Source organism: Anas acuta, chromosome 6, assembly GCF_963932015.1.
Source record: "Anas acuta chromosome 6, bAnaAcu1.1, whole genome shotgun sequence".
Taxonomy (NCBI): Eukaryota; Metazoa; Chordata; class Aves; order Anseriformes; family Anatidae; genus Anas; species Anas acuta.
In genome coordinates, this window is record NC_088984.1 from 15,253,135 (window position 1) to 15,277,528 (window position 24,394).

Consider the following 24,394-nt stretch of genomic DNA (forward strand, 5'->3'; position numbering starts at 1 on the left):
ACCCTCAGCAGCAAAAATTGTTTCCTCATGTACTGTTTTCAAAATGCAAAGAGGAAACACAACTAGTAATAGTTATTTGAAGACACAAATGGAGCTCAGCACCACTCTTCACAGCATTACATTCCAAAGAAATCTTTAATTACACAGTAGCACCAAGTCACAGCTATCATGTGTAAAATGTGCTGATACTGGTTATGACAACATTATTTCATCCCTTCTGCAGTAAAACAAAAAAATCATTGTAGTTGTGTAATCTTATGACAAGCATATGCCTGGAATAATAGCAGGCACTCTGCAACTGCTACTCAGTTCCTGTTAGAGGATTATAACTTGTTATTTATGAGCATTAATGGAATCTCGACACAGTATGTAAATCTCTCTCTCAGGAAGTGTTAAAAATGCTAAGAACGTTGCTGTGGTAGCAGACATACTATATTTAGTAAATCAACTCTGAAATATTCTGTTGCGTTAGTTAAGCATTCCATTATATTTAGAATACTCCAAAGATTTTGTTTCTGTAGAAAACCATCACCACCTAGAGTACAGATAACAACAGCAGAACAAAGAGCTGGCACTTGATTGAGGATCCTTCAGGAAGTTGCAAATTTGAATGTTAACAAGAGTCTGTTAACATGTTATGATCTTTCAAAAGTGAAAAGCAGAGCACTTGTAACAGTATTAATTGACGAAGGTGTCTTTTGTTTGTGCTTGAAAAGTTATGTATGCCCCCAAAAACATTGAAATTGCAAAGTACAGCTTATGTCAGATGAATAAAAACACAGCCCTAATCCACATTTGCCAAGCATCTGCTTTTGTTCCCTAAACAGTGACAATACAGCAGATTTTGTTTGGAATTATTTTATTTGGATTATAGCAATTAGTATCACTGGTCAGTAGACCAAATCCAGGCAGAGAACACAGAATCAATTTCACAAGGCAACAAACACAGACTAGTATGTTCGCATACAAACCATTTCACCGCATTGTCAAGTAGAAATATCTTTCAAACATGCATAAAAAGTCTTTGCTTAACCTTTCAGAGCTCCAGGTAATACCAGATTCCTAAATATACAAAAAATACATTTAACTTATAATAATCTTAGTGAATCAGACTTATAAAATTACAATTTTATTCTTCACAACATAGAAAAAAATACAAAAATGACTGTATATAGTTTTCACCCAAATTTCACCAACAAATATACATCAAAGCACACGATTTGATGTATACTCATGAAAATTTTAAGATGAAAAATAGGTTTTAAAATGACACTGCAGATTGGTCCACACAAACGCCAACCTTTCTAGTGATAAATAAAAAAACTTGGATAGAAACATCACATTGTGAAAAATTACAATTTACCGTAGTCTGCATCTTACTGTAATTTACAATATGAACATTTCTACAATTCCAGTTGTAAACTATACACTGGTTAAGAACCTTGGTCTGTAAGAAGGTAATGACTAACATGATCAAAGCTGGCATGGTAGAACAAAAGTAGTGTTGCCTAAACTAGTGCACGCAACCCAAAGACTACCTGCTGCAGCAGTTTGGTTATGCTCACAGAAAACACGCAAGCCAAGTAAATAGTTTGTGGGGAAAAAAAACTTCTAGATCTGTGAAAGAGAGTACTAATCAACGCTTTTATTATAAAGTTAACATACCACATTACAATTTCAGTGACAGAAAAAGGGAAATTTGTTCTTATTTTATGAGAAGAAAAAACCCCACATTTGATCAAAGTCGGCATTAGGAAAAAACCCAGCAATATTAGGGAATTGCACTTACTCAGGATCACCTTCCAGTGATTTCCATGGAAACTTAATTTGAAAAAGTACTGTAAACTGAAGTGCTAGAATTCTTGAATATACTAAACGTTTCATACTTCAGAAGATAGGGCTTCCTTAATTACTTTTTGGTCAAGATTTCCAATTATCAAAGTAACTTCCTTTAATTTTTCTTTTAGAAGGAAAAGAAACTCCTTTTTCTTTGAAAAGCTAAAGGCCATTTAATATTTTCAATTAACTATTTCATAATAAGGCTTACTCAGTAAAGAGGCTGGTTGTACAAACCTTCATCCCTATTGGCAGCTCTCCCTGCTTCTCTGTAGTGCCCATGCTACCTCCTACAGATCTGTACACCATTCCCATCAACAGTTTGTTTCATGCAGGATTATTACACATTACTTCTTCTGCAAAGTGGAACTACAGACTTGAATCCACGTCTTGTATGTAGGCACAGAATCAAACAAAACCAAACATCAGGAGCTAAGCATCCACAGCATCCAGTAACCTGAGTACCCCATGAAATTGGATCTGTTAGATGACATTCAGAAATGCTGCCACTAACCTCTCCGACAGCATGTACAAGCAAAAGATGTTTTGTTCAGAGGTGGAAGTTTACGCTTCTGAGCAATGCGTTATGTATAATGCAACATTTCTCACAGATAGCCAGAACAAAGAAATACATAGCCTAACAGAAATGAATTTGAATTGTTTCATCTTTGAAGGCAGAAACCACTCTGAGGTTGCATGTTGCTACAGTATTTTTGATTACTGTCAACAACTGTCTGCAAAACGTTTAACATAGAAGCAAAGATCGTTATTGTCTCTTACGCTCTCCCTACCTACACCAGACCCACTTGTGTTGAACACCTGAGGTGTTACACATTACTGAGTGCTAGGGATATTCAGTCAGACTTTTTGATGGAGCCAGAAGAAGTTACTGAAAAATACAGTTTGTTTTTTTAAATATAGCTCTGACAAATACAAAAAGAAGAGTATAGTAAATGCAGCTTTCCCCCAGTACTAGAACAGAGAGGCAGCACGCTTAGTACTTACTGCCCTATGTTTAGGGAGAACTGGGAGCACAAATAATTGGGACACAGATATGGATCGTGTCCAGGGGGAGGTAGGTGCTGGCAGGCATAACACAAGACTAGCATCGCAGGTATCCTGGTCACATCCGATTTATGCACTAAATCACGATGTTACAAGAGGAAGTCAGAGAAGCCCTTGTCTTACTGTCTAGTGGCTCTAGTGGGGTAAGGTCAGTACTATTTCGTTTTCAATACATGACAGAGTAAAGACCATTAGCTATGTTTCCTTTTGCCATTGCTTGGCCATCCATTCATCTCCCTGATCCCTTGGTCCCTTCCATTTCTCACCCCCTCCCAGTACAGTCTGTTCATAATTGGGCCACTGTTCACACAGCATTAGTGGATTCTGCTGCACCACGTGGCTTTCTCACTCCTTTCATTTTCTGCTTTACCTTCCCAAGGTTTAGCCTGAGAACCCATAGCAAAGACCTTGGAAAATCTACCTTTCTAAGCTCTTCTGCTCTTTCAGAAGAGCAGATGAGGAAAAGCTTGTCCAATTTGTAAAAGCAGAGTGTAACTCATGAGATAATATGCTTCCAAAAAAAAAAAAACAAAAAAAAACCCAAACAACTGAACTTATCATTTAGGGTTTTTGCAACATTTCAGAAGCCGAGTGCCTGGAAGCACCTGTTTGGATGTGCCAAAGCAAAACACATTAGTCACTTAAGAAAAGTCATGTTGAGGAACAAAGCCCTCAAATGATTCCACAGTAGACCAAATAGTTCTTAGCACTGAAAGATGAGTACCACTGAAACAGTGGACAATGATTAGAGATGATAATTTAAAGTCAAAAAGGGAGAACTGCACCTCTTTCTGGGTGACCTGCCTCCCTATATTGTTTAATTACTGATATCACTAGAAATATTACAGTTAGTATTTTTTATGTTTTTAGTATTTAATAAGGTATCCAGGGCTGCAGTATTCAGAGTTTTAATGTTTCAGATAAGCATTATAGCCTCTGAATTAACATTAGCATTTGAGTAATCAGCTTAAACAAGATCTTCAAAGGACACACTCCGGTCAGACACCCTACTGTTTAAATTCCTAACAAACCACATTCCCCTCATTTCCCGTAATTGCTTTCCTGTTCTTGTTCTCATCACCTTCTAAATACATAACCTACCTTTCTAAATTCAAACACTGCCCGGATTACATTCTCCACTGGAGTCTCTGACAAAATTCTAAAGCATTCCAGAGCATATTGTTTGCTTCCACAGCAATACATACAGTTTCTGGCATGCAGTCAAACACTTCAAAAAAAAAAAAAAAAGAGGAGGTATCAGTGATATAATCCCAATTCAAGCATTTAGTGGGTAAAATTTCATCACTCATACTGTAACCTTCAGGCATTTAGTTGTAAATTAAAACCATTTTAGCACATCACTTAAGGAAAAGTAAAAGGATACCTGCCAAGCCATATAAAGTTTAGAAGTTTTCTGAAGCACTGCAAGCTGAAAATTATTTGCATGTTTTACATCGTAGAATTTCAGTGAAATCAGATTTATTGGTTATTCTTGCTAAATTATTGGTCTTTTACCTCTGACTTAGTTTATCTTGTTATATTTGTTATAAATAAGCTTGGTATTGAAAATCTGCAGCATTTTGGTGTTTGAAAAGTTCTCAAAGAGCTGGAATTACTCCGACTTCTTGTGTTCTTCAGTGTGGGAAAGCACCTTTCGCCTCTGATGTAGCATATGAAAATAGAGCTGGGGAAAGACTGAAGAGAAAACACAAAGTAGTAAGTCAGGCTTCTGTGTCAGTGTAATACACACAGTCACACTCAAGGTCACCAATTCTGTTAAAAGGGAATGTGCCTATTCACTTTCTGCTCTAATCATCTTCTGCCTTAAGAATAAGCAATATTGCCCTTCAGGTACTATTTAATTTTTGCTAGAGTAATAACATTTTCAGGCAAAGGTGGCAAAAAGCCCTCTTACATTTCCGCAGCTATAAGTGGGATAACGAAGTTTCCTGAATTGTACATACAGAATAAGAAAAACATTGCAGGGAGGAAAAAGAGCACCATGAGGAATGAAAGTCCTTTCAGAAGAATGACATTTCCAGATTTCAGTTCTCATAATTCTAGTGTCCCTTTCACAGAATCTAAGAAACTTTATGCAAACTGGTGCTTCTTTCATCTCTCTCTATCCTCTATGTAAAGCTTTTTTCCTTCTAAGACTACATTACACAGTATGTTTGCAGAAGAATAAAGGAGGGAATGGAAAACAAACAGCAAAAGCTAAATTTCCCATGAGAGACTAAACTTCCATCGTTGTGAACCCTCTGGAAATTAAACAAGCATCAGCCTAGATGACATCGGTTACAGTAGTGTTTGTAGTAGATGTTGGCCAACCAAAAACTATTAAATTTTAGGCTACTGCTTTCTCTTTTGGCTTTCTTTACCCAGTATTTCATCTCCTGATTGTTTCCCCCAAGCCTTGATTTCACTCCACCAGTGCTAAGTAGTTAATATAGCTGTCCAGGACCATAATAGAATACAGAGCCACGAGATCACTGTTAGAAGTCTAAGTAGTTGGAATCTATATGCGAAGAACTGAATGACATCCTTTCCGGCAAGATGTCAATTTCGACAGATGGGTACTAAATTAAATATTTAAAGTCAGATAAATGGTAAGATGCAGCTATCAAGAATGTTAATCTCAAGTTCTAGCAACAGTTTTTAAATCTTGCTTTCTTTATGATGTTAAATTTTCCAAAATTTGCAAGATCTTTTGTGGGTTAAGAACACCCCCCTCCACAGGTAGCTTTTAAGAATGACTAACTGACCTATGGTATAATCAATGAATGTAATGATCATTGCTTTTCTTGTATCTGTGGAACAACACAGAACGCCTTCATGTGAAAAGGTACCTAAGACCAATTGAGTCCAAACAGTTGGTACATGGAGTTAAGATACCAATTCACAAAAATTATTTCAAAATTAAAAAAGACTGTACCGAAGTTACACATCGCACAAATGATAATGAATCACAAAACATTTCAATTGAGAAACTGCAATTTTAAAGGAGAAACAGGGCTAAAATTATCTAGGTTCTATCTGCTTCCCTTCTGTGTGGCCTGTCAGCTGTGATCTAGCCACCCCACAAGAGGTAATTAATACTTGTGTTTATTTTCACTGGAACAAAAGATATTATTCTGGCTCCTCGGAGTTAGTAATATCAATGTTTTTGGAAGAAGGAGACGAGAAGATATTAAAAACCCTTTTCATGCATTTGTAACAGCTGGAAGAACTTATGAATCTTGATGTCAGAATTACAAGATGGTTCACTGGAAGAGTAAGCACTTATTACAGACAGCCACACTGCTGAAATTTAAATCTTAGAATGATTTTTTCATTCTATACAAACAAGGTTCATATAAAGAGAGCTACAGAGACAGCTAACAGCAGCAACATTGTCACTACATCATTTTGCATGTTAGACGTCTATTTGCACATCTAAATTGTTTGAAGGCCGATGCGTTCCTAATCCCTGTTTCTAAGCAGAAAAGCCAAATCTTCATAGCATGTAAAGAAATACTAACCAAAGATAACATCAAGTTAATTCAACAGAAATGCCTTGCTAGCCATTACTGCAAAAGCGATGTTCTTACGCCTGATAATGAACCAAATTTTAAGAAGCTGTTTTAACCCTGTTCTCACAGAAGTCCATAATTGGGTAAAAAAAGTCAACATTTGCCAAATACTACATTTATTTTTATATTCCAAGTATATGAGGGGAAAATATTACTATATTACAAGTGTTTGTAGAAAGCAACTCCTGCAGTTTTGACTTCTTTAAATACCTTTCAAAATTAATTCTGCAACATTAGTTGTATATATGCAACCCCCCCGCAATTGTTAGCTTTTCCTGATACCATTTTTAATGTTTAAAAAAGATCAAACTTGTACTTACTTGGAATGTACGAGATCATAACCAGGATCAGGAATGTATAGTAGTCAAAAGAAAAATTGTACTTGTTCGGTAAACTAATGGAATACAAGCCAGACTGCCTGACGAAGGGTAATGCAGCATATATTGTGAGTAATTCGCCAGAGACTCCCATTGGATACAACACTATAAACAACGTGTACCTAGAACAGGACAGTTAAGGAAAAGATTAAAAGCTCTGACAAACTGACAAAGTATTTGTTAAGCTATAGATATTAAAATCTTAAATTCTTAGCTTTTATTTGATTAGAGCATACAAACATTAGGTGTGAACATTACTGCAAGACAAGAATATTGAAGTCAGAAACAAGTTTGAATTTGTTTAAAGGTTATCTTTGAGAATCTGAAAGTTATTTTACAACTATTTCCTCTGTCTCCTCTCCCCTATGCTTGTTGCTTTGGCTTCTGAACTCTTTGGCAGAGGTCATATTATCAAAACAGGGCCAAACACAGTCAGTGTTAATCAATGTGTTCACCAACTTTTCACCAACCCTTACACTGAAGAGTTATTGTTAAGTATCAGTTTATTTACTGCCATCCCTTACTGTTAATTGGCAGTGTCTGACAAACAACAATCACTTTGCTAGAACTCAGTACCATTTAGCAAAGTACTTTCACCTTACATTTAATAGATTTGCAACACAAATCTGCTGGAAAGAAGCGAGGAAGTTGCATTTATAAATGGGGCAATCACCCCATGACAGAATTTAAAACAATTTTAAATAGTTCTTTTATAAACTATTTTACAAGGTAGATATCTCTGCTTTAAAGGCTATGATTTCTCTTGTGCCACCTACCTGGCCCATTTTATGAGATAAGGGAGATGGTTTAACAAGCTAAAGGTATAAAAAGAGTAACGGATTATCTCAGTGATTGTCCAGGCCACTACAAATAACAGGACACAATCTTCCGTTTGTACCTACAAGAGAGAAGCAAAAGGTTCAATATGAATTCAAGTGTTCCTAGTTACTCACCAGATCTAAACACCCCAAAGAAATTAATTCCCAGGGGCTGCTTTACTGCATCATTTTAGATAACAGACTCCAAGAAAAAGCATAAAAGCAACATTAGTAACAACGGCAAAAAACCCTTCTCATCATGCTCTGTATTTTCCTAGTTGGCTTAAGAATAGCTCAGATGATCAGAAAACTTAAGATCTCTCATTCTGTGCAATGCAAATTAGTGCAAGAAATCCCTGAAATACCAAGAACAACCCAAAACACTGCCAACTACTATACAGTACCAGGTTGTACTTAAGTCCTGTGGTTGTTTTCTGGTGCAGGAAGCAGGGAGGATGCTAACACTCCAGATCTGGTTTAGACTTTACACTCTGCTCCTAGTCAGTGCTATTTCTGAGTACAAGGAGAACTGCTTCCCTCTCTTTCTTCACATGAGAAACTGGGTCTTAATTCTGAGCAGCAGCAAGACAGCTAACAGCGGGATGCAGGCTCGGAGGAGAGAAGAAACAGAAGCTCAGGTTGTGGCACCTCAGGCAAGCTTCACAACTAACTACCTACTTTGCTGTTCCCTGCTCCTCTTGCTGCTTACTGCACGCAGCATTGTTTTTCTGATGTTGGTTATATTCAAGGCATCATTTTGGTTCACTGCTTTACACCTCTTAATTCCAGAAGCACATGACTGAAACAGCTTTTACTCCCTTCGTATTTTGAAGATGAACCTTCAAAAGCATGAATTTAAAAATGAACTGTTACATTTGGGAGTGTAATTATGAGGTTTAAGTTTCAGATGGAACAGCAGTTATGAAGAAGCATATGGGGTCACATACCTGCACGACAAACTCTTGAGTGAACACACGATTTTTAACGCAACCCCCCCGGCACCCAACAGAAGCATGTTGTGAATTCTCAGCTGTGTGAATACCTTGAGCCCAAATTCAGTAGACCGTGGGAACAAAAAGAGCTCAACCACAAGGGGCTGCATTTTCTTTTTTGCCTCCTACTCTTGAAAAAAGGGAAAAGGAAGTCAGTAGGTGTGGGTGGTACACCCTATTCATCTTGGGCAAAGTACATGTACAAACAAAGGAACAAGAAATTATAGGGGCAAGCAGAAACCTTTTCAGAGGAGGGGACCGGTCATACATTTGTGTGTAAAAAGCTCAATGATTATCCATTAAAAAAAAAAAAAAAAAAAAAAAAACTTTGTTACAGACTACTAAACCCAGAAAGAACTGTACAAAACTCTTGGGAATCCTGTAATGTAAAGTTACGGTTACTCCATTTTCTGCTGTGTATAGCAGTTCAAGTCATTTTCATCTCTTTTTGTGGCAAACATGCCTTGTTCTTTTTCACTTGAAATTCTGTGAAACTATGTAATTTCCATATATATTAATCTCCCTTATATCACCATAAAAGAACATCATCCAAGATTTATTTCAAGACTTCCTGAGTAGAGACCAAAGCTATTTTTACATTGATACAGTTTCTGGAAAAAGATCATAACCCTGCTTTATAAACAAGACCCACTTCTCAGCCTGGCAGCATCACTTCACAGATGCCGCTGTTCCCAAGGAGCAACATGTTTCACAAGCACTCCAGAGCTGCATCTTCTGGTCAAATCAGGAGTAGCAGCTTCTGAATTCATCTAAGCTTATGCATCACAGACTTTGATCCGTATGTTGAAACCCCACTTCTTTCCCTAACTGTGGAAGTCAGTAGAACCAACAAACAAAATGTGTAGCTTGAAGTAGCACCCAGGGACATGACCAAGGACAAAAAAATGGGATGCTAACAGTGAATGACGCACATAGAAGAAGAAAACCTGACAGTTACAATCCAGTTCTATCACAGGACTTGTAACACTACTTTCTCAAGTCTAGTCTTTTCTATTTATGTTAATACTAGAACTGTATTTGGAAACTACTAAAACAGGTCACACCATTTAAAAAACAAAACAACAAAGCCAACCCCTGTTAAGGTCACTTGATAGATTGTGACTTTACAGCTCATGACCCTGCTTAATGAAAAAATTACAAACACCAGTTCCCAGTATAAGAGTGACCTATACATTTTTCAAAACACTCCAAGTCTGTGCAGTGAGGAGCAGGAGACCGCTATGGACTTTATCATCATATTTTATCTACATTCTAAAGTTCATCGTTAAAGAGCATGTTTCTTACATATTAGCAGATCTGTCAGAAGACTGCCACCATTAGAGCTTCTCTTTGAGGACTGAATTTCTCAATACTTCAAATAATCTCTGAGATGCACGTTATCAGCCCCTCGGGAACTGATTTACAAAGCAGTCTCTCAAGAGCCTTACTCATTTAGGCCCTGCTAATGCTGCATTTGTAACATCACTGCACAGTACAGCCAACAAGCAGCAGACTCTTTTCAAACCACAAATCCCAGTATTGCCCTCAGAATTCGATCTCTCTTCCTCCACCTTTTCATCCCAGTCTTTGAAAGTGATGTTAGACAAAGTCAAAGCACATTTTACACTCCATATACAACTTATTGTCCAACTGCCTTAATTAGTGTGAATCATACCATGGGCATAATTTTTTTAGCATGTGTTTCAAACCAATGTATCAAGGAGAGTCTTGAATGTATTTTGTCTCATGACTATGAATACAAGATAATCTGTGTTAAAATATAAGGGATTAATAGCCTTTTAAGATACAAAGATGAGATTCAGAGTTGGGAAATGTCAAAATAAAGCCTGAGAGGCTTTTACTGTTCTCTGGTGCATTAAAAGTTATTTTAAAGTTGAGCAAGGTTTGAAAGGTTGAAGATACCATAAACCCAGAAATTCTATAGATTTCTCCATATTAAGAGTAACAGTGAGAAATTACAGAGAATTTCAGCTAAACACATCACGAAGCAATCCAGTGCAGAAGAGTACAAACAGCAGCAGTATGCAACAATGATAAAACAGCACATCTCCCTCCAAAGCTTGGGTTCTGTGTGTACATCAATTTAAAAAAAGGAAGATTCACAGTAGGTATAAAGAGCCTGACAGACGTTTGTGTTGTACAGAATTACTCAAATTTTGCATAGATGTAAAGCAGTGATGGTTTAGGCCTGTCAACGACACTCACCCATTCAGAGTTCTGAACCTTCCAGTGGGGACTTCTTTTACTACAACTCAATCTTAAATGATAAAAATTGCCGCTATCTTATATTTTTAATTTAAGTATGTTTACGATCGTCAAATTCATCGCTGCAGATGCTGGAGTCTTAATGATCTGCCCAGTAAGCTGTATGTCTTTACACCATGACTTTAGACTGTGTTCTAGACTGTGTTCCAGACTGTGTTCCTCTAAATACATATGCTACTTATCATTGTACCTGCACCCAACTTGATAAACATTAAACCACTGCTGGTACCTTTTTTAATTATCTACAAGAACTGGGTGTCACACTGAACTCCACAAAGGCCAGCTACAATGTCACCAGGTGATCTTACTGTTCACACAAATTCAAAGAGAGAATTTTGATCTGAAGGGCACCTTCTGTTCTCTTACCCCTACTGTCTTCTAGCCCTTCACTCCTTATTCTCTTCCCTCCTTTGTAGAAGTAGCAGCAAAATTCACCAAACCAATTGCTTTCCAACACAACGACAAAATGATATTTTCTGGACTACAAGTACTGTATTACATGCCAGACCCTTCTCCAGTAAGCCAACAGCTACTCATATTGTGGAGGCAAGAGAAAATCTCATTGCAACTCTGAGAATTGTGCAGTGCTTTAACATTTGCCATGCTTTAACATTTATAATAGATACTTTCATGTTGAATTTAACAACACATCAGCACTAAAGTAAACAAAAAGCACAAACATGTTAGTGGCAAGAAGCATGCTTCAAATCACATCACGTATCCAGAAGTGTATTCTGACAGAAAGGAGGGATGCAATACAGATTTTTCTTCTTTTAACCACATTATATATGAAAGCAGTCTGGAAAAGCAATATATTGAACATCTCTCACTCAAAAAGTTAAAGAGGAAAATTGAGTTTTATTTTTACAAGAACCTCATCATGCAACTGCATAGCTTACAAGTTCCATAAAGCTGTGTGAGAATTTTATCCTGGACTTCAGCATGGAGCTCACTTGTGCAGACAGCCCTTTAGAAAAAGTAGAACACTTGTGACACTTTAAATACATCTCCTCAGGTGAGACTGCATGCTTTCTGCTTGGGGTGAAGGTGGGGCAAGATTTATTACCAGTAAGTCAGAGGTGAAAAACTCATCACAGGATTCCTCATCATTCTTATGCCCACTTTGAGACATTAAAAAAGTTAAACACATAAGACAGTCTCTTCTCAAGACATTAACCAAAAGACCACATAAGTGTGAAAGGGGGAAAAAAAAAAAAAAAAAGCAATAATGTTGGAATAATCCTTATTAAAAACTGAATTAGTTAGGCTAAACTTCCTTGTGTATTCTCCCATTTTGGTGTTCTTTTTCTGGTGAGAATGTGGGCACCTAACCCACAATCATTTTACAGACTTCCCTTTGATGTCTTGCAGATAACACATGGAACTGTTTTAATCTAGGTCATTTGGTCTTTAACATTTCGGATTACTTCAGGCCAGGAGGCAATTCATAAAAATAGATTATTGCTGTTTTTGAAGCACCAGGTACTCCAACATTATACAAGCAACAAGCAAAATTATACATACTTCTTTAAAATATTTTACATATGTATTTAATATCCAGTGTCTTGGCATTATACCCTTTTTGTTCAGAACCTAGCATTTATCCCCACTGAACTGACAGGGCCTAGAGTTCTTTTATTTGCACCAAAAGAAAAATCTGTCAGAAGATAAATATTTACAAGATTTTAAGTTTGCTGAGAAAATTAACATTCATCCTTGAGAAATAGGACGAAACTATGGCTCCACATGAGCAGGCATTATACTACTACAAAGGGCAGTTAACTATGAGGAACTACAGTGACTTGTATTACTCCACCGATGGATGGACGTTCTGGTAACAGGTGTTGGAGTAATGAAGACACAGCAGCTTCCTTGAAGACTTGGCAACGACACAAGCTCTTTAAGACACTCTCCATGTCAAGTCAAAACATATCTTTTATATGTAGAAGACTATCACTTATTTCAGCCAGCCACGCTGATATCAAGAGTAATTTCCTTCCTTAATGAGACAGATCAACTGGCTAAAGTAACAGCAGAGATGCAGCATCTGTGAGCTACTGCAAGGTGTTTGGATGATGTGAAGTCAGTCAGCATTATCTGTTTCAATTAAGGCACATTCAGATATTAAAATAGCTGTCAGTTGGGAATAATTTTCAAATAAGATTGCTTCCAGAAGATTCTGCAGACATTTGATAAAGTACAGCAATATTTGTTATGGCATACAATAACCAAGAACCCCAAATCCACTTAGGCTTGAATGCAAGAAAGATTAACAAAGGACAGAGGGAAGATTATCCTGGAAAAGTGATGAGGGAATCACGTATGACGGACAGGGACAGCGAGGAGATTCTGCTATTGAATATGGCACTAGCAAGATCAACACAAGAATTCTTTCCCAAATCCTGGGTCCAGATTACATGCTGGGGACGTCCTGCTCGGCTTTCAGTACAGACTACAAAGGCTATTCAGGAGCTAGTTGTCTTACAGCAAGAAACTCATAACTCAATCTATCTGATTATCTAGAAGAGATGACATCAGGTTTATTTTTATTTCCTTTGATCCACACAGACACAAAGTTTCACATGTTGCGATACAACAGAAGACATTTTGAGGAAAATGAAACAGTAACCATCAACTGCTTTTCAGCACAGGTCATTATTTTTTTTTTCAATCTATTTTGTAGCTTAACTTACCTCTTTTACACTATGTGTTACTGCCCAGGTCAGGAAAACCCTTGACATCACTTGGAAAGCAGTCAGAACAACAGAAGAGGGAACAATGCCTGGAAGATATTTTGGAATTAGTAAAGATCTCTGACCATTGGGATGGGGGTGGTGAAATAAAATCAGCTAAGCCAAAGTCCAGTTACTTGAAGTTTTTGGAAGGAAAGAAATTTTTTTGAGTGTATGAAGTTTGTCCCGTGGTGTGTTTACAAGGCCTGAAACAATGCAGTCCCCCAACTGGGACTTTGTATATCAAAACATAAATAATGTATATCAAAATGCAAATAAAAGTAATTGGCCTTGTTGAAATCACATCATGAATACATAGAACAACAGAAAGTATCCCAAAAGCTATTTGACTGAAACTAACTCAGTGCCTCAAATAAAACCTGTTTAATTAAAATATTCAAGATTCTCTTAATTATCATGATTTAAAAGGTAAAAACAATTGAGATATTTTGCACTGTGTTTCCCTCAAAACAGCAAACAAAAAAACACAACTGCTTTGAAGAAATGAAGTCCTAGCCCTTATTCAGCTAGATAGTTACAATTCCTTCCTGGGAACAAAACTTTCAAAAATAAAACAAAAACAAGGAATAGTTCATGCATTGATAGGTACAGAAACAATTATTTTTCTAAAAGAAGCAGATTTAACTGGCTCTTCTGAGCACGTTCAGAGGTGCTGATTAAACTGACCTTTACTCTACAGCACAAAGTTTTGTTTTCTTCCAACAGTATGATGAAGACAAATGCAAGAGCAGTTGTAACAGCTAAAATACTGTAACAAGTACGTGCTAAAACCAATGCAAACCACAGCAAGCAGCACAACAGTCTCAGAAACAAAAAAAAGTTAGACAGTGGAAGAAAAATGAAGAATAAGAGAAGTTAAAAGCAAGTTTCATTAAAATTAATTTCAGTCACTATGTTCAATCATTTTTTTTTCAGAGAAGAATAGAAAAATCTGTACTGTTTTTTGATTTTATAATGCATTGTTCATAATCTGATTTCTGATTATAAAACATCACGGCAGAATTTGTGTTACTGAGACAACACAAAAGGGGGTGCTATAAAATCCCACGATCTGTGCTCATTAGAGGCTCACACTTACGATACCTTTTCTTTTACATGGTTTGTATCATCCCTTCCTAAACAAAATAACCTGATGCTCTTGAAAATTGATCTCCAAACAAGCCAAAAAGACTCTGTAGGAACCATACAAGATTATGACACAGTAAGACAAGACTTTTTGTTATGGACATGACATATTTGGCCAGCCTAAGCCAAAAATACGAGATCGAATTCAGTGATTCGCAAATTCACTAGCTGTGATTTATGTAACCTCTACTTGCCTCTAATTATTTACTAATTGTACTAAAAACATATCCAACAGACAGTTTTAAACTCTGCAACTTTAAAAACACGTTACCAGTTAGTTAACACTGCGCATGCTAGAGCAGGTCTTGGCAGACAGAGGGCTCTCTGGTCCAGAAGCAAGCACCGAGCAAGCTTTGCCCACACCTCTCCCAGGTCCTGGACTAAGCCTCCAACCTCCAGCAGAAAATCCTCCAAGCCTGACAAGTTGTTTCCCAGGGAGGTCCCAGCTGAGACCAGGCGGTATGCATAACCTGAAGGTGGAGCTCTTCTGTCCCTCCTAACTAGGCAGCATAGTGCAAAATTGATCAGCGTCAACACCAACTTCCCAAAGCGCTACCAGTAAGCACCACTGTGGTGTGAGGACTGATACCATAGCGATTCTGTAGGTTGGGCTTATACTTCCCAAAGCTTTCTTGCTTTTCTCCATTCCCTTCTCAACCACTCCCACCACAGCTTCTTCATTTTGGGGACTCCTGTCACCTCTTTCCTTACCAAGTTCCTCCAGACAGAAGCTCTCCTGTGCTATCAGTGCTATTCACACACTTGGGTTCTGTCTGCTACACAAGTCAAGGAATTGAATGTTCCCTTTCCATTTACTTGACCTTCCATCTGTCCTCTTGGTGTCTGTACTACACATCACAGCCTCCACTTTTCAAATCTTTGCCACATGCCAAAGTTACGTTCTCAACCGTGCTTGTTAGAAACACTCCCCTATCAATTTTCATGTTTTGAAGAGTGTATCTCACAGATGCTAACATTTCAGATTCTACTGAAAAGACGTGGAGGGAAAAGTTATGCTGGTATGCACAACCATCTGTCATCGCTCCGTTTTTCTATTGAAAAAGAATAACAGCTCCAGGGGCAAAGCCTATCTGCAAGTTTCCTGCTTCTCCCTGTATAGAAACTTTTAATAGTATCAGGAAGAGTCTTCCTCCCCTCCATAATACCCAGAACATTCCTCCAAAGCCTGGAACCAGTCATCTGCCAAGGACCACCTTGGCGGCACAGGCAACTATATGATAAATTCCTATTCACGACAGTCCTTTTTGTTTTAATAGCCAATGCCTCTGCTTTTCTGGTGATAGCACTGACTGTAGATTTAGATGCTTAATGTCAAGTTCTGTGTTAGAACATCCACTGAAGAATGATGCACACAGCTATTTTCTGCTTAGTTAAACTAACAGGAATGCTCACAAAATCTTGTATACTAATTACAATTAATCGAAACAAACTGAGTGGAAGACATCATTTGAAAATAATTTATTTACAGTGGAAGCATCACTTCCAAGATGGAAGAGATGAAGTGAAGCTCTGGAGAGGATCAGACATTTACTGGGCAGACCAATATTTTATTTTTAAGAATGTTCAGAAAACTCAAGTTGTGTGCAAGTCAGTAGTAGCACATGCTTTTCCTTCACCTAAACTGTGGGTATCTCTGTACACCAGCAGGGTTACACTAAGCAGGCTTTACATTAATTTGAAGAGCATCTGATCCCTCATTTCTTGGTATGACCTGTGCACAGTCTACAAACTGCCCTGTGTAAGGTAACGTTTTCACAGTAACCTAATTATGGAAGAACTACTGCATCAAATATAGAATTACACTGCCCTCTGCTGACAAATGTGTGAAAACGTTTTAAGTTTCCCAACTATTGCATATAATTATTCAGTAAAATCTTTTAAACAGAAAATCAGTATGAGCTTACTGGTAACACTGTGATACACCTTCTAGTATTTAGATGGATCACATTATACATGAAAAATAACAGGTTTGTCACTGTGGCTTTAGGAACTTTAGTGCTATCTTATTCTTCAAATAGTAGCTAGTAAACGTTCAGAAAGGAGCTCAGACACATATGTAAAACCACAAGACCAACCACTAGACCATAAAACTGTCTCTCTGTGAAGGCTGGGTTCAGAAAAATTCAGAGCTAAGCCAAGGCACAGCCAGGCAGAGCTCCCTTTTAAAGCACACTGGCTTTGATCTTGCAGAGATTTCTACATCACCTGTTCTGCAAACAAACAATCCAGATGCTGAGGCCAAAATATTTGCTACTTGTAAGGACTAACAAACCAGATAAAATGCAACTCTGTCACTGAAACATGAGACTCTTCAGGTTAACTGATTCATGACACTGCTACACTGCTACTAACACACAACTGAGGGCCTGCCACCAACCTACCAGGCCTTGCAGCAGTAGGCTAATGAGAATTGTCAACTCAAGTCTTCAGTAATCCTTGTTCTCACAAACAGTTCCATTAAAGCACAGTCAAATCTGGGATAAAGAGTGACTTCCTGCTTCCCAATTTCATAGCACATGCCTATGAGCTATGGACACGGGCAAAGTTTGCGTGCTTGAACTGTCATTTTCATTAGAATTTAAATTACTTGCAGCTACAAGTAGGATTTGAGGAAAGACAGCTTGGTACAGAAGATTATAGGATGTAGAGAATGGATAGTCATGATCTACTATAAAACATTTCTAAACTGCTCTAATTTGTGACATTGGAAGGATCTAGATAAAAAAAATGAATGTTAAGTGATTAAAAGCTGTTATATTTTCCTTCTTGTGACTTGTCAAATCATTTAGTAAAAAAAAATGGAATGGGATTCAAGCAAAAATTAGGGAGTTATGCAAGAATTAAACCTGAAAATTCACAGACCATTACATTTTTTAGTGCTGATATACCACTAAACGTGCCGTTTTCTATGAATAAAACTGAAAGTTTGCAGGCTTACCAAATGCACAGTGCAGAATCTAGAACAAAAAGAAAAATATCAAATTACTAACATGTCAAATGAAGCAATTCAGAAATACATTTAGTTCTATCGCAAGAGCTTACGATTCAATATTTATATCTCAAAGATTAAGCTTACTATTTAGCTCTGCTGCCCAAGGTGAATAGCAGAGAGTAAGCTCCTTCACTGCTTGGTAGAAGGAAATATGTCACACAAGTGCTGAATTTATTTCATGAGTTATATTTACCTTCAATTACCCTATAAATGCTAATGAAGAACATGGTACCTAGAAAGTACTGTTCAAAGGCTGCCTTATTTCTGCTAAAGAAAACACTCACAAAAATGTAAGTACCTCTGGGGAAGACAACTCCACCTACCTCAAGCAAAGCTCCAGTTTGGAAGAATTTCAGGGGCTTTTCTATTGAGTAGTAAAGGCTGTGGTAGCTACCTTTAGCCAGGTATGCTCGAACTAGACCAACTGCAATAACAAGCCATCTGCAAGAGAGGAAACAAGTCTGAGATAAGGGGACATTAAGCAGAGCATAAACACAAAGAAACCTACAATGTCTCTTTCAATATGCGAGAAGGCAACAGATACGTAACTGTTTTGAAAGACAGGAACTTTTTGCCTACTCTCTGTAGCACTGAAAACATTCAATATTTGGATTCTCTGCAAGTTTACTGAAGTTAAATATTATGCATTTTTAAACATCTTACAGCACCAGCATGATGCCAATACCTTTAATACCTGGATTTATTTTTCAGCAAGCTGTATTTAGTTAAATTATGAAGGGTACTCATGTCATTTTAGATAAGATTTGGCATCACGCATTGTTTATTCTGAACACAAACCCATTTACTGCTAGGATCTCCTGCCACACTGTAACTTCAAGAACTGTGACATAAGCAAACAAGACTCAGAAAGCAACTGTTTTAATGTTTCAATTCAAAGTAAAACCTCAGGCTTCATGGCAGACCATCCAGCTTAACTTCTACAATGTATCTTATGAGGAAGTTATGGATAAGTAGCTGCAAGAAAATAGCCTGCAAAAGCCTTGAAATTGACTGTGTCCACTCCTGTCCCAGCCTTCCTTTGTAAGCGACACATATGCGGGGCCTACAGAAATAATAACGCCTACATAACTTTAGCTATGCTATGAAGAATGTGACCTGTTAACGCTGCTGATTTTCCCCTCAGGTGATCTAGGGAGCAAACCTGAAAATTCCTCCTCCAGTCCTGGGAGGTGCAGTGACATCTTCCACTACCACAGCTGCCTGGAGCGGGTGTCTGCCCACAGCCTCGGAAATTCCTCCCACGTCCAGGACAAGCCACAGAGTTAGGGTGGCTACAATCTGCTCAAATACCCTTCTGCCTGAAATTAGCATCTCCTGTTAACTTCAGTTTCCAGTTGCTTGTGGTAAACACGGGCAGAAGAGCTTGATGAAGAGAAATCCCTGCCAGCAGGGATTCTCACGGATTCTCACCCCAAATTCTCATGGATTCTGCCGTCCCCAGGCTGACCTCACCTACTCCTTATGCCGCCCCACCTCACCTCCACCTCCTGCCAAACCCAGAAGCATTGGCATAAAGCTCCTGCTAGCAGTCACCAAGTGCCTCTGCTAACAGCTGTGCACCTCACTGGAGGTATCTGCAGGCACACAGAGAGGCTCCTAAGTACACAACAGCTTTTCACCCTTTGAAAAACATCTACAGCTGTGGTTTTCCAAAGGAATTTCTTCACATTCCCTGGTAATTTACAGTGTGTTAAATGCTTACGAGTGCCCCCATTACTTTAGGTATTACAACATGTTTACAAATATTGTCCCAAATGTAATACTTTGTTGTTTGAAATATACTTTAAAGTGCAGATTTTTCAATAACAAGCAACTCTGGCATCCCAGTTTCTTGTGCTTATACCAATGCTTGTTAGTAGGACTGGAATAAAGCTATTTCACTTCTGCCTGGACTTCTCGGTAGATGTGCATGAAAGACAAGCAGCAGGAGTGGGGAAGAGAGATGGGGAGCAAGGAGCAAGCTCCCCTTTTGTCAGTAATAAAAAGCTGTTTCTGTTAAAGCTGTTTTGTGAAACCAGACAACAGACACTTGCCAGATAACTCCTGTTTATAAAGAATCAGATGAATTTCTAATTTGGACCTCAGTGCAGCATAAGGCAGGATGCAGTGCAGGATCAACCACTGTCCCTTGCAATACTGAATGTTTCTCTTTTGGAATAACAGCCCACAGCATGTTGTCACTGTCCTGTTCATATCTGTCAGTTTCTCTATTCTTCCTAATCTTCCCTGTTTGTTGAGAAACTTCACGAAATTGAGCAACTTCTCAGGTTGCACCAGATAGCAGTGCTTGTTGGCACCTGCAGCCAACTGTTCTCACCTGTTCCCAAGCAAGGGCTTCAGCCCCTTGCTTGTCTTCTCCACCCTCCCCAATAAATTACTGTCCTTTAAAGAGCATTTAACACACATCAAAGCATGAATCTGCACAAAGTTACAGGATGTGCCTACTTGGTGTCAAAGCTTTCCGTACCTCTGTCCTGCTTCTGCATTTCTTAGACAGTTCTCCTCCCCCTATGACTATGGAAAAGGAAATAGAAGTAGGTGAGTGCAGCAAGATCAAATGAAATAGAAACCTGGTGAGCAGTTTAAAAGGGCAGGGAAAGGCACCGCTGTCACATGCAGGCTAAACAAGAAGTTAATTCTTGCAGCTTCTGTGACCTACACACTAAATTCTACCTGATACACCAACTGTAGTTGATGTATCATTAAATAAAAACTGCCATGGATGTAGACTTTAAGCTAGACTTTTATACTCTTTGATTAATTCCAATTATGGAAAATGAATATGGAATACACACTTTTTTAAAAATTACTTTCAGCTGCTCAGACTTGATAAGCAAACTCCATGCTCAGGACACTAGTTTAGTGCCTTAGTTTAATTAAAAAACGTGCAAAGTTCACTTAAGTTCTGCTTTGTTTATGCAAACAGAGAATATGGCAAATCTACAGAGAAAATGAACCTGAAATAGGAAGAAGTGTACTTTGACTCTCAGCAACCACTCACTGAAGACGTGGACAACGAAACCCGTAACTCAGAGCACTCTTTGCTCAGCATGGTAACACAAACTCTTATGAACTCAAAAGTTATTACGTTAAGATCTATCTTGCTGAGTGAAATCCCTTCAAAATTCATTGTATATATCACCATCAGCTACTTCTACTGGAAGTCCTAGTCAGTTATCACACTTGGCTGAAAGTAAGAGACAAGATCACATGTTCAAGCAGCTTACCAAACATTCACACACTAACAGCGAGGCCCCATCCTTATCATCCACAGCCAACCATGCTTTTTAAGAAATAATTTCTATTCTCCGTCTATGTCTCTAGAATGAACTGCCTCTGCCAGGTCAAGCATGACTGCACTGCCATGCTGTGACAGGAGAATAACAAACTGACTAAGTGTAAGAGAGGAAAGACAGATCCCTTTCTTCAGCTCAACATACTGAACCGTGGTAAGCAGACCCAGCAAGTACAGCAGAGAAACACTGCAGCAAGAGCTATTCCCTGCTGTGAGACACCAGGGTCCATTTTCTGAAAGAAAACACTCACCCACACACCCACATGTGAACTAAAAGGTAAGTGTGTGCAACTTCATTTAGAGATCCACGGGTATATATACATTTTCTACGGTTTTGCTCTTGCAAAAGCCATCATATTACCAAGAATCCATATACTATGTGCTCTACAGTATAAAATCAGAAATAAGATCAATTATTTTTAGAGTCAATACATTCCCTTCAGCTAAGTCAAGATAAAGGCAAAGTAAATATAATTGCACTGAGATTTGTGATTGTCACTTCATCCATTTTAAAGCTAACAGCTAAGATTTTAAAACATATGCTTTATTGCATACCATTGCATGACAAAGCTGCTGTGTGCTTTTGCAGCATCACTTTTATCATCTGGGCAGAATTTTTTGTGCTTTCATTTCACTACTCTCTTTCCAAGGCAGTGCTGTCTGGGGAACTAAGCCTGAGCACTCTGACTGACATGGGGACAGTAACTCATTACTGCCATCACCTGTGTGTCAATCTTACATGAAGAACTGAGCTTCTGTCAAACAACTCCTGAAAAACTACCTTATTATGAAACCTTTAGAAGAAAATGGGTAATTTTTTTTTTCTGTGGTCGATGTTGTATATTGCCAAATTTCAGCAGTAGCCAGGGTAGCACAAAAATCTTTATTTGAAACCAAGTTATCAGTCAGAGCCCTCAGTGACCTGCCCCAAAAGAAGGGCAGTGAGTGACAATGCAGAGACATGAACACTCATCACAGGAATTCTTTGGTAGCTCCCCAGATTGCAGATATCTAACCATACATATTCCCAGAAGCAGCAGCTCACATTGAAGTGTCACATCTCACCAGACTGGACTATTCTAAGAAGCATGGTATAAATCAGGAAAACAGGTAACATCACAACCAAGATTTACGTGGCAACAGGAACTGAAGTACAGATTTATGTTATGTGATTCTAGTTTCCAACACCTGGATCTTATGTGTTCTTTTGAAGAAGTTTCATACAATCAGGAACATGCACGTCATGATAAAAAGTTCATGATGTTTAAGAAAAACCTTTCCATTTCTACTGCAGTTTCTGTCTCAGGTTTTGGGAGATCTTTTATAAAGGTAAGTGAATTAAGTATCAGTACTCCAACAGGCAGGTGTTTCTAGTTCTAAGCAGTACTCAGAGAGGTTAACTTGTTAGCACTGTGCAGGGATGTCACAAAAACTGAAAAGAGGAGAGCTCCTGACTGCCAGTATTGTGTTTCACTGTTCAGGTAATTAGATATTTCTGCTTGAAAAAAAAAAAAAAAAAGAAATGATTAAATCATATCGAACCGGTGGGTAATTACCATTCCCCCTCTAAGCAAAGCACCCTGCAAATACCATACGGGGCCAGGGGTTTTCCCAGCAGCTGCACCTCGCAGCGAGGCACCTACCGGGTGACGTGCACCGAGCACCCTGCGAGAGCCGAGCTCTCCCGGTGGGTTACCTTTGCTCCTCACAAGGACTTTACAGCTGAAGTGGCACCAACCGCCTCATCTGCACCAATTCTGCCCCAGCCTTACCCCACAGCCATGAGCCCGGTCCTGCCTCACCCGCCGGGCCTCACCAGGGAGGGCTCCCCCAGGACCCCCTCCAAGGCTCCCTCCTCCTCCTCCTCCTCCTCCCACCCAAACCCCCCCAGCCTTATTTCCACCCAGGCCCCAATAAGACTCCTAAACACTAATACCGACGGTAACCAAAGTCTCCTTCAGCCCCCCGCCAGCACGCTGCGGCTGCTGCCGCCGTGCCCAGGGGCGCACCCACCGCCACCGCCACCCCCGCCCCCGTCCCCCCGCTCCCCATGCGGAGCCCGCCGGGCCCGCGCCTGAGGGGGGCGAGGGGCGGCCGGGGGGGGGGGGGCGGACCGCGAGCCGCGGCCGGCCCCGGGGAAGCTCCGCCGGGGCTGCGGGCGGGCACAGAGGGGAGCCCCCGCTCCCCGCCCGGCTCTTACCCGGCCGTCATCACCACGTTGTATATAACGAGGTAAGCCGTGGCCAGCGCGCCCGGGCCCTTCCTCCGCCGCGGCTGCTGCTGGCTGCCGTAGCCGTTATCCGCCCGGCTGCCGCCAGCCGCCGCCATGTTGCGGCGCTCCCGCGGCCTCCCCCAGCTCTCAGCGCACGCCGAGGCGGGGCCGCCGCGGCGCCGCCGCCGCCATCTTAGAGGAGGGCAGGGAGGGCAGCACCGCCCCGACACCGCCCCCGGCCCTGAGGGGAAGGAGTCGCCCCGCGAGCCCCCGACGTGTTGCCGAGCCCCACTTGGGTGTCCCCGCAGCCCCTCTTCGCCCTGGGGTGGGAGTGAGGTGTCCCCACAGCCCCCTTTTCCCTTTTCAATCGCATCTTCAAAGGTTAAAAATACCCCCCCTCCCCCCCGTGCTCTCACTCCAGCAGGACGAAATAGGTCTGTAATTCCCTCAGAGAAATTAATAGTTCTCGAATCGAGGTCGTCTTTGGGGTGTTTAGTGGGTTTTTCAGCGTTTTTATAGGTCAGCAAGCTGCCGAAGCGGAGCGCGGCCAAGGTTCTAGCTCATTTTCTGGTGAAGTTCGGTGCAACAGCAGAAACCCAGATAATTTGCTTTCATAGCAGCACAAATTCAGGCGTCGTTTTTAGGGCAGCTGTAACTAGAACCGTATTTTCCATAGAGTTAAAACGAAAAGATGAAAATAAATATTTTCTTCCTTTTCTACAGAAAGTGTAAATACTTTGTGGAGTTCTCTCTCAACTTCCAGGAACAATTCCCAGTTTATTTTTCCTTTTGGTCACTGTGTAGTTCCTTTATGTCCAGTTCAAAGTAACAACATAAGCACCCCTTCCTCTCCTAGAAAATTCTGTTTTCACATGAGTATTTCTTGTAATAAATCTGTGTTGTTATGTGCACATCTCTTCCAGTCAGTGTGGCTTAATAATTCAAAGATGATTCATGAGAATTTCATTTTCAGACAGTAATTTTTTAGTGCAGTACTCTGAACCTTCCCAAAAAACATTCCAAGAAATT

The 24,394-nt window shown here is 39.6% G+C and overlaps 1 protein-coding gene across 1 annotated transcript; it reads right to left on the reverse strand.

Moving 5' to 3' along the window:
- Nucleotides 1-842: 842 nt before the first annotated feature.
- HACD2 (3-hydroxyacyl-CoA dehydratase 2) lies at nt 843-23,568 on the reverse strand. The gene is made up of 7 exons (XM_068687531.1): nt 23,354-23,568; nt 18,161-18,278; nt 17,784-17,802; nt 13,640-13,728; nt 7,627-7,748; nt 6,794-6,972; nt 843-4,596 (listed from the first exon to the last, which is right to left on the reverse strand). The coding sequence occupies exons 1-7, from the start codon at nt 23,479-23,481 to the stop codon at nt 4,514-4,516; spliced, it is 738 nt and encodes a 245-aa protein (XP_068543632.1). The 5' UTR covers nt 23,482-23,568; the 3' UTR covers nt 843-4,513.
- Between the last annotated feature and the right edge of the window lie 826 nt (nt 23,569-24,394).

What these genes read in the sequence shown, in the direction of transcription:
- HACD2 (XM_068687531.1), bottom strand. Translation starts at nt 23,481, where the DNA reads ATGGCGGCGGCTGGCGGCAGCCGGGCGGATAACGGCTACGGCAGCCAG. An exon ending in TAACACATAGTGTAAAAGAG is followed by an intron (nt 7,749 to 13,639) that starts GTAAGTTAAGCT and finishes TCTCTCTTGTAG; the next exon opens with GTACAAACGGAAGATTGTGT. An exon ending in TATGATCTCGTACATTCCAA is followed by an intron (nt 4,597 to 6,793) that starts GTAAGTACAAGT and finishes TTTTCTCTTCAG; the next exon opens with TCTTTCCCCAGCTCTATTTT.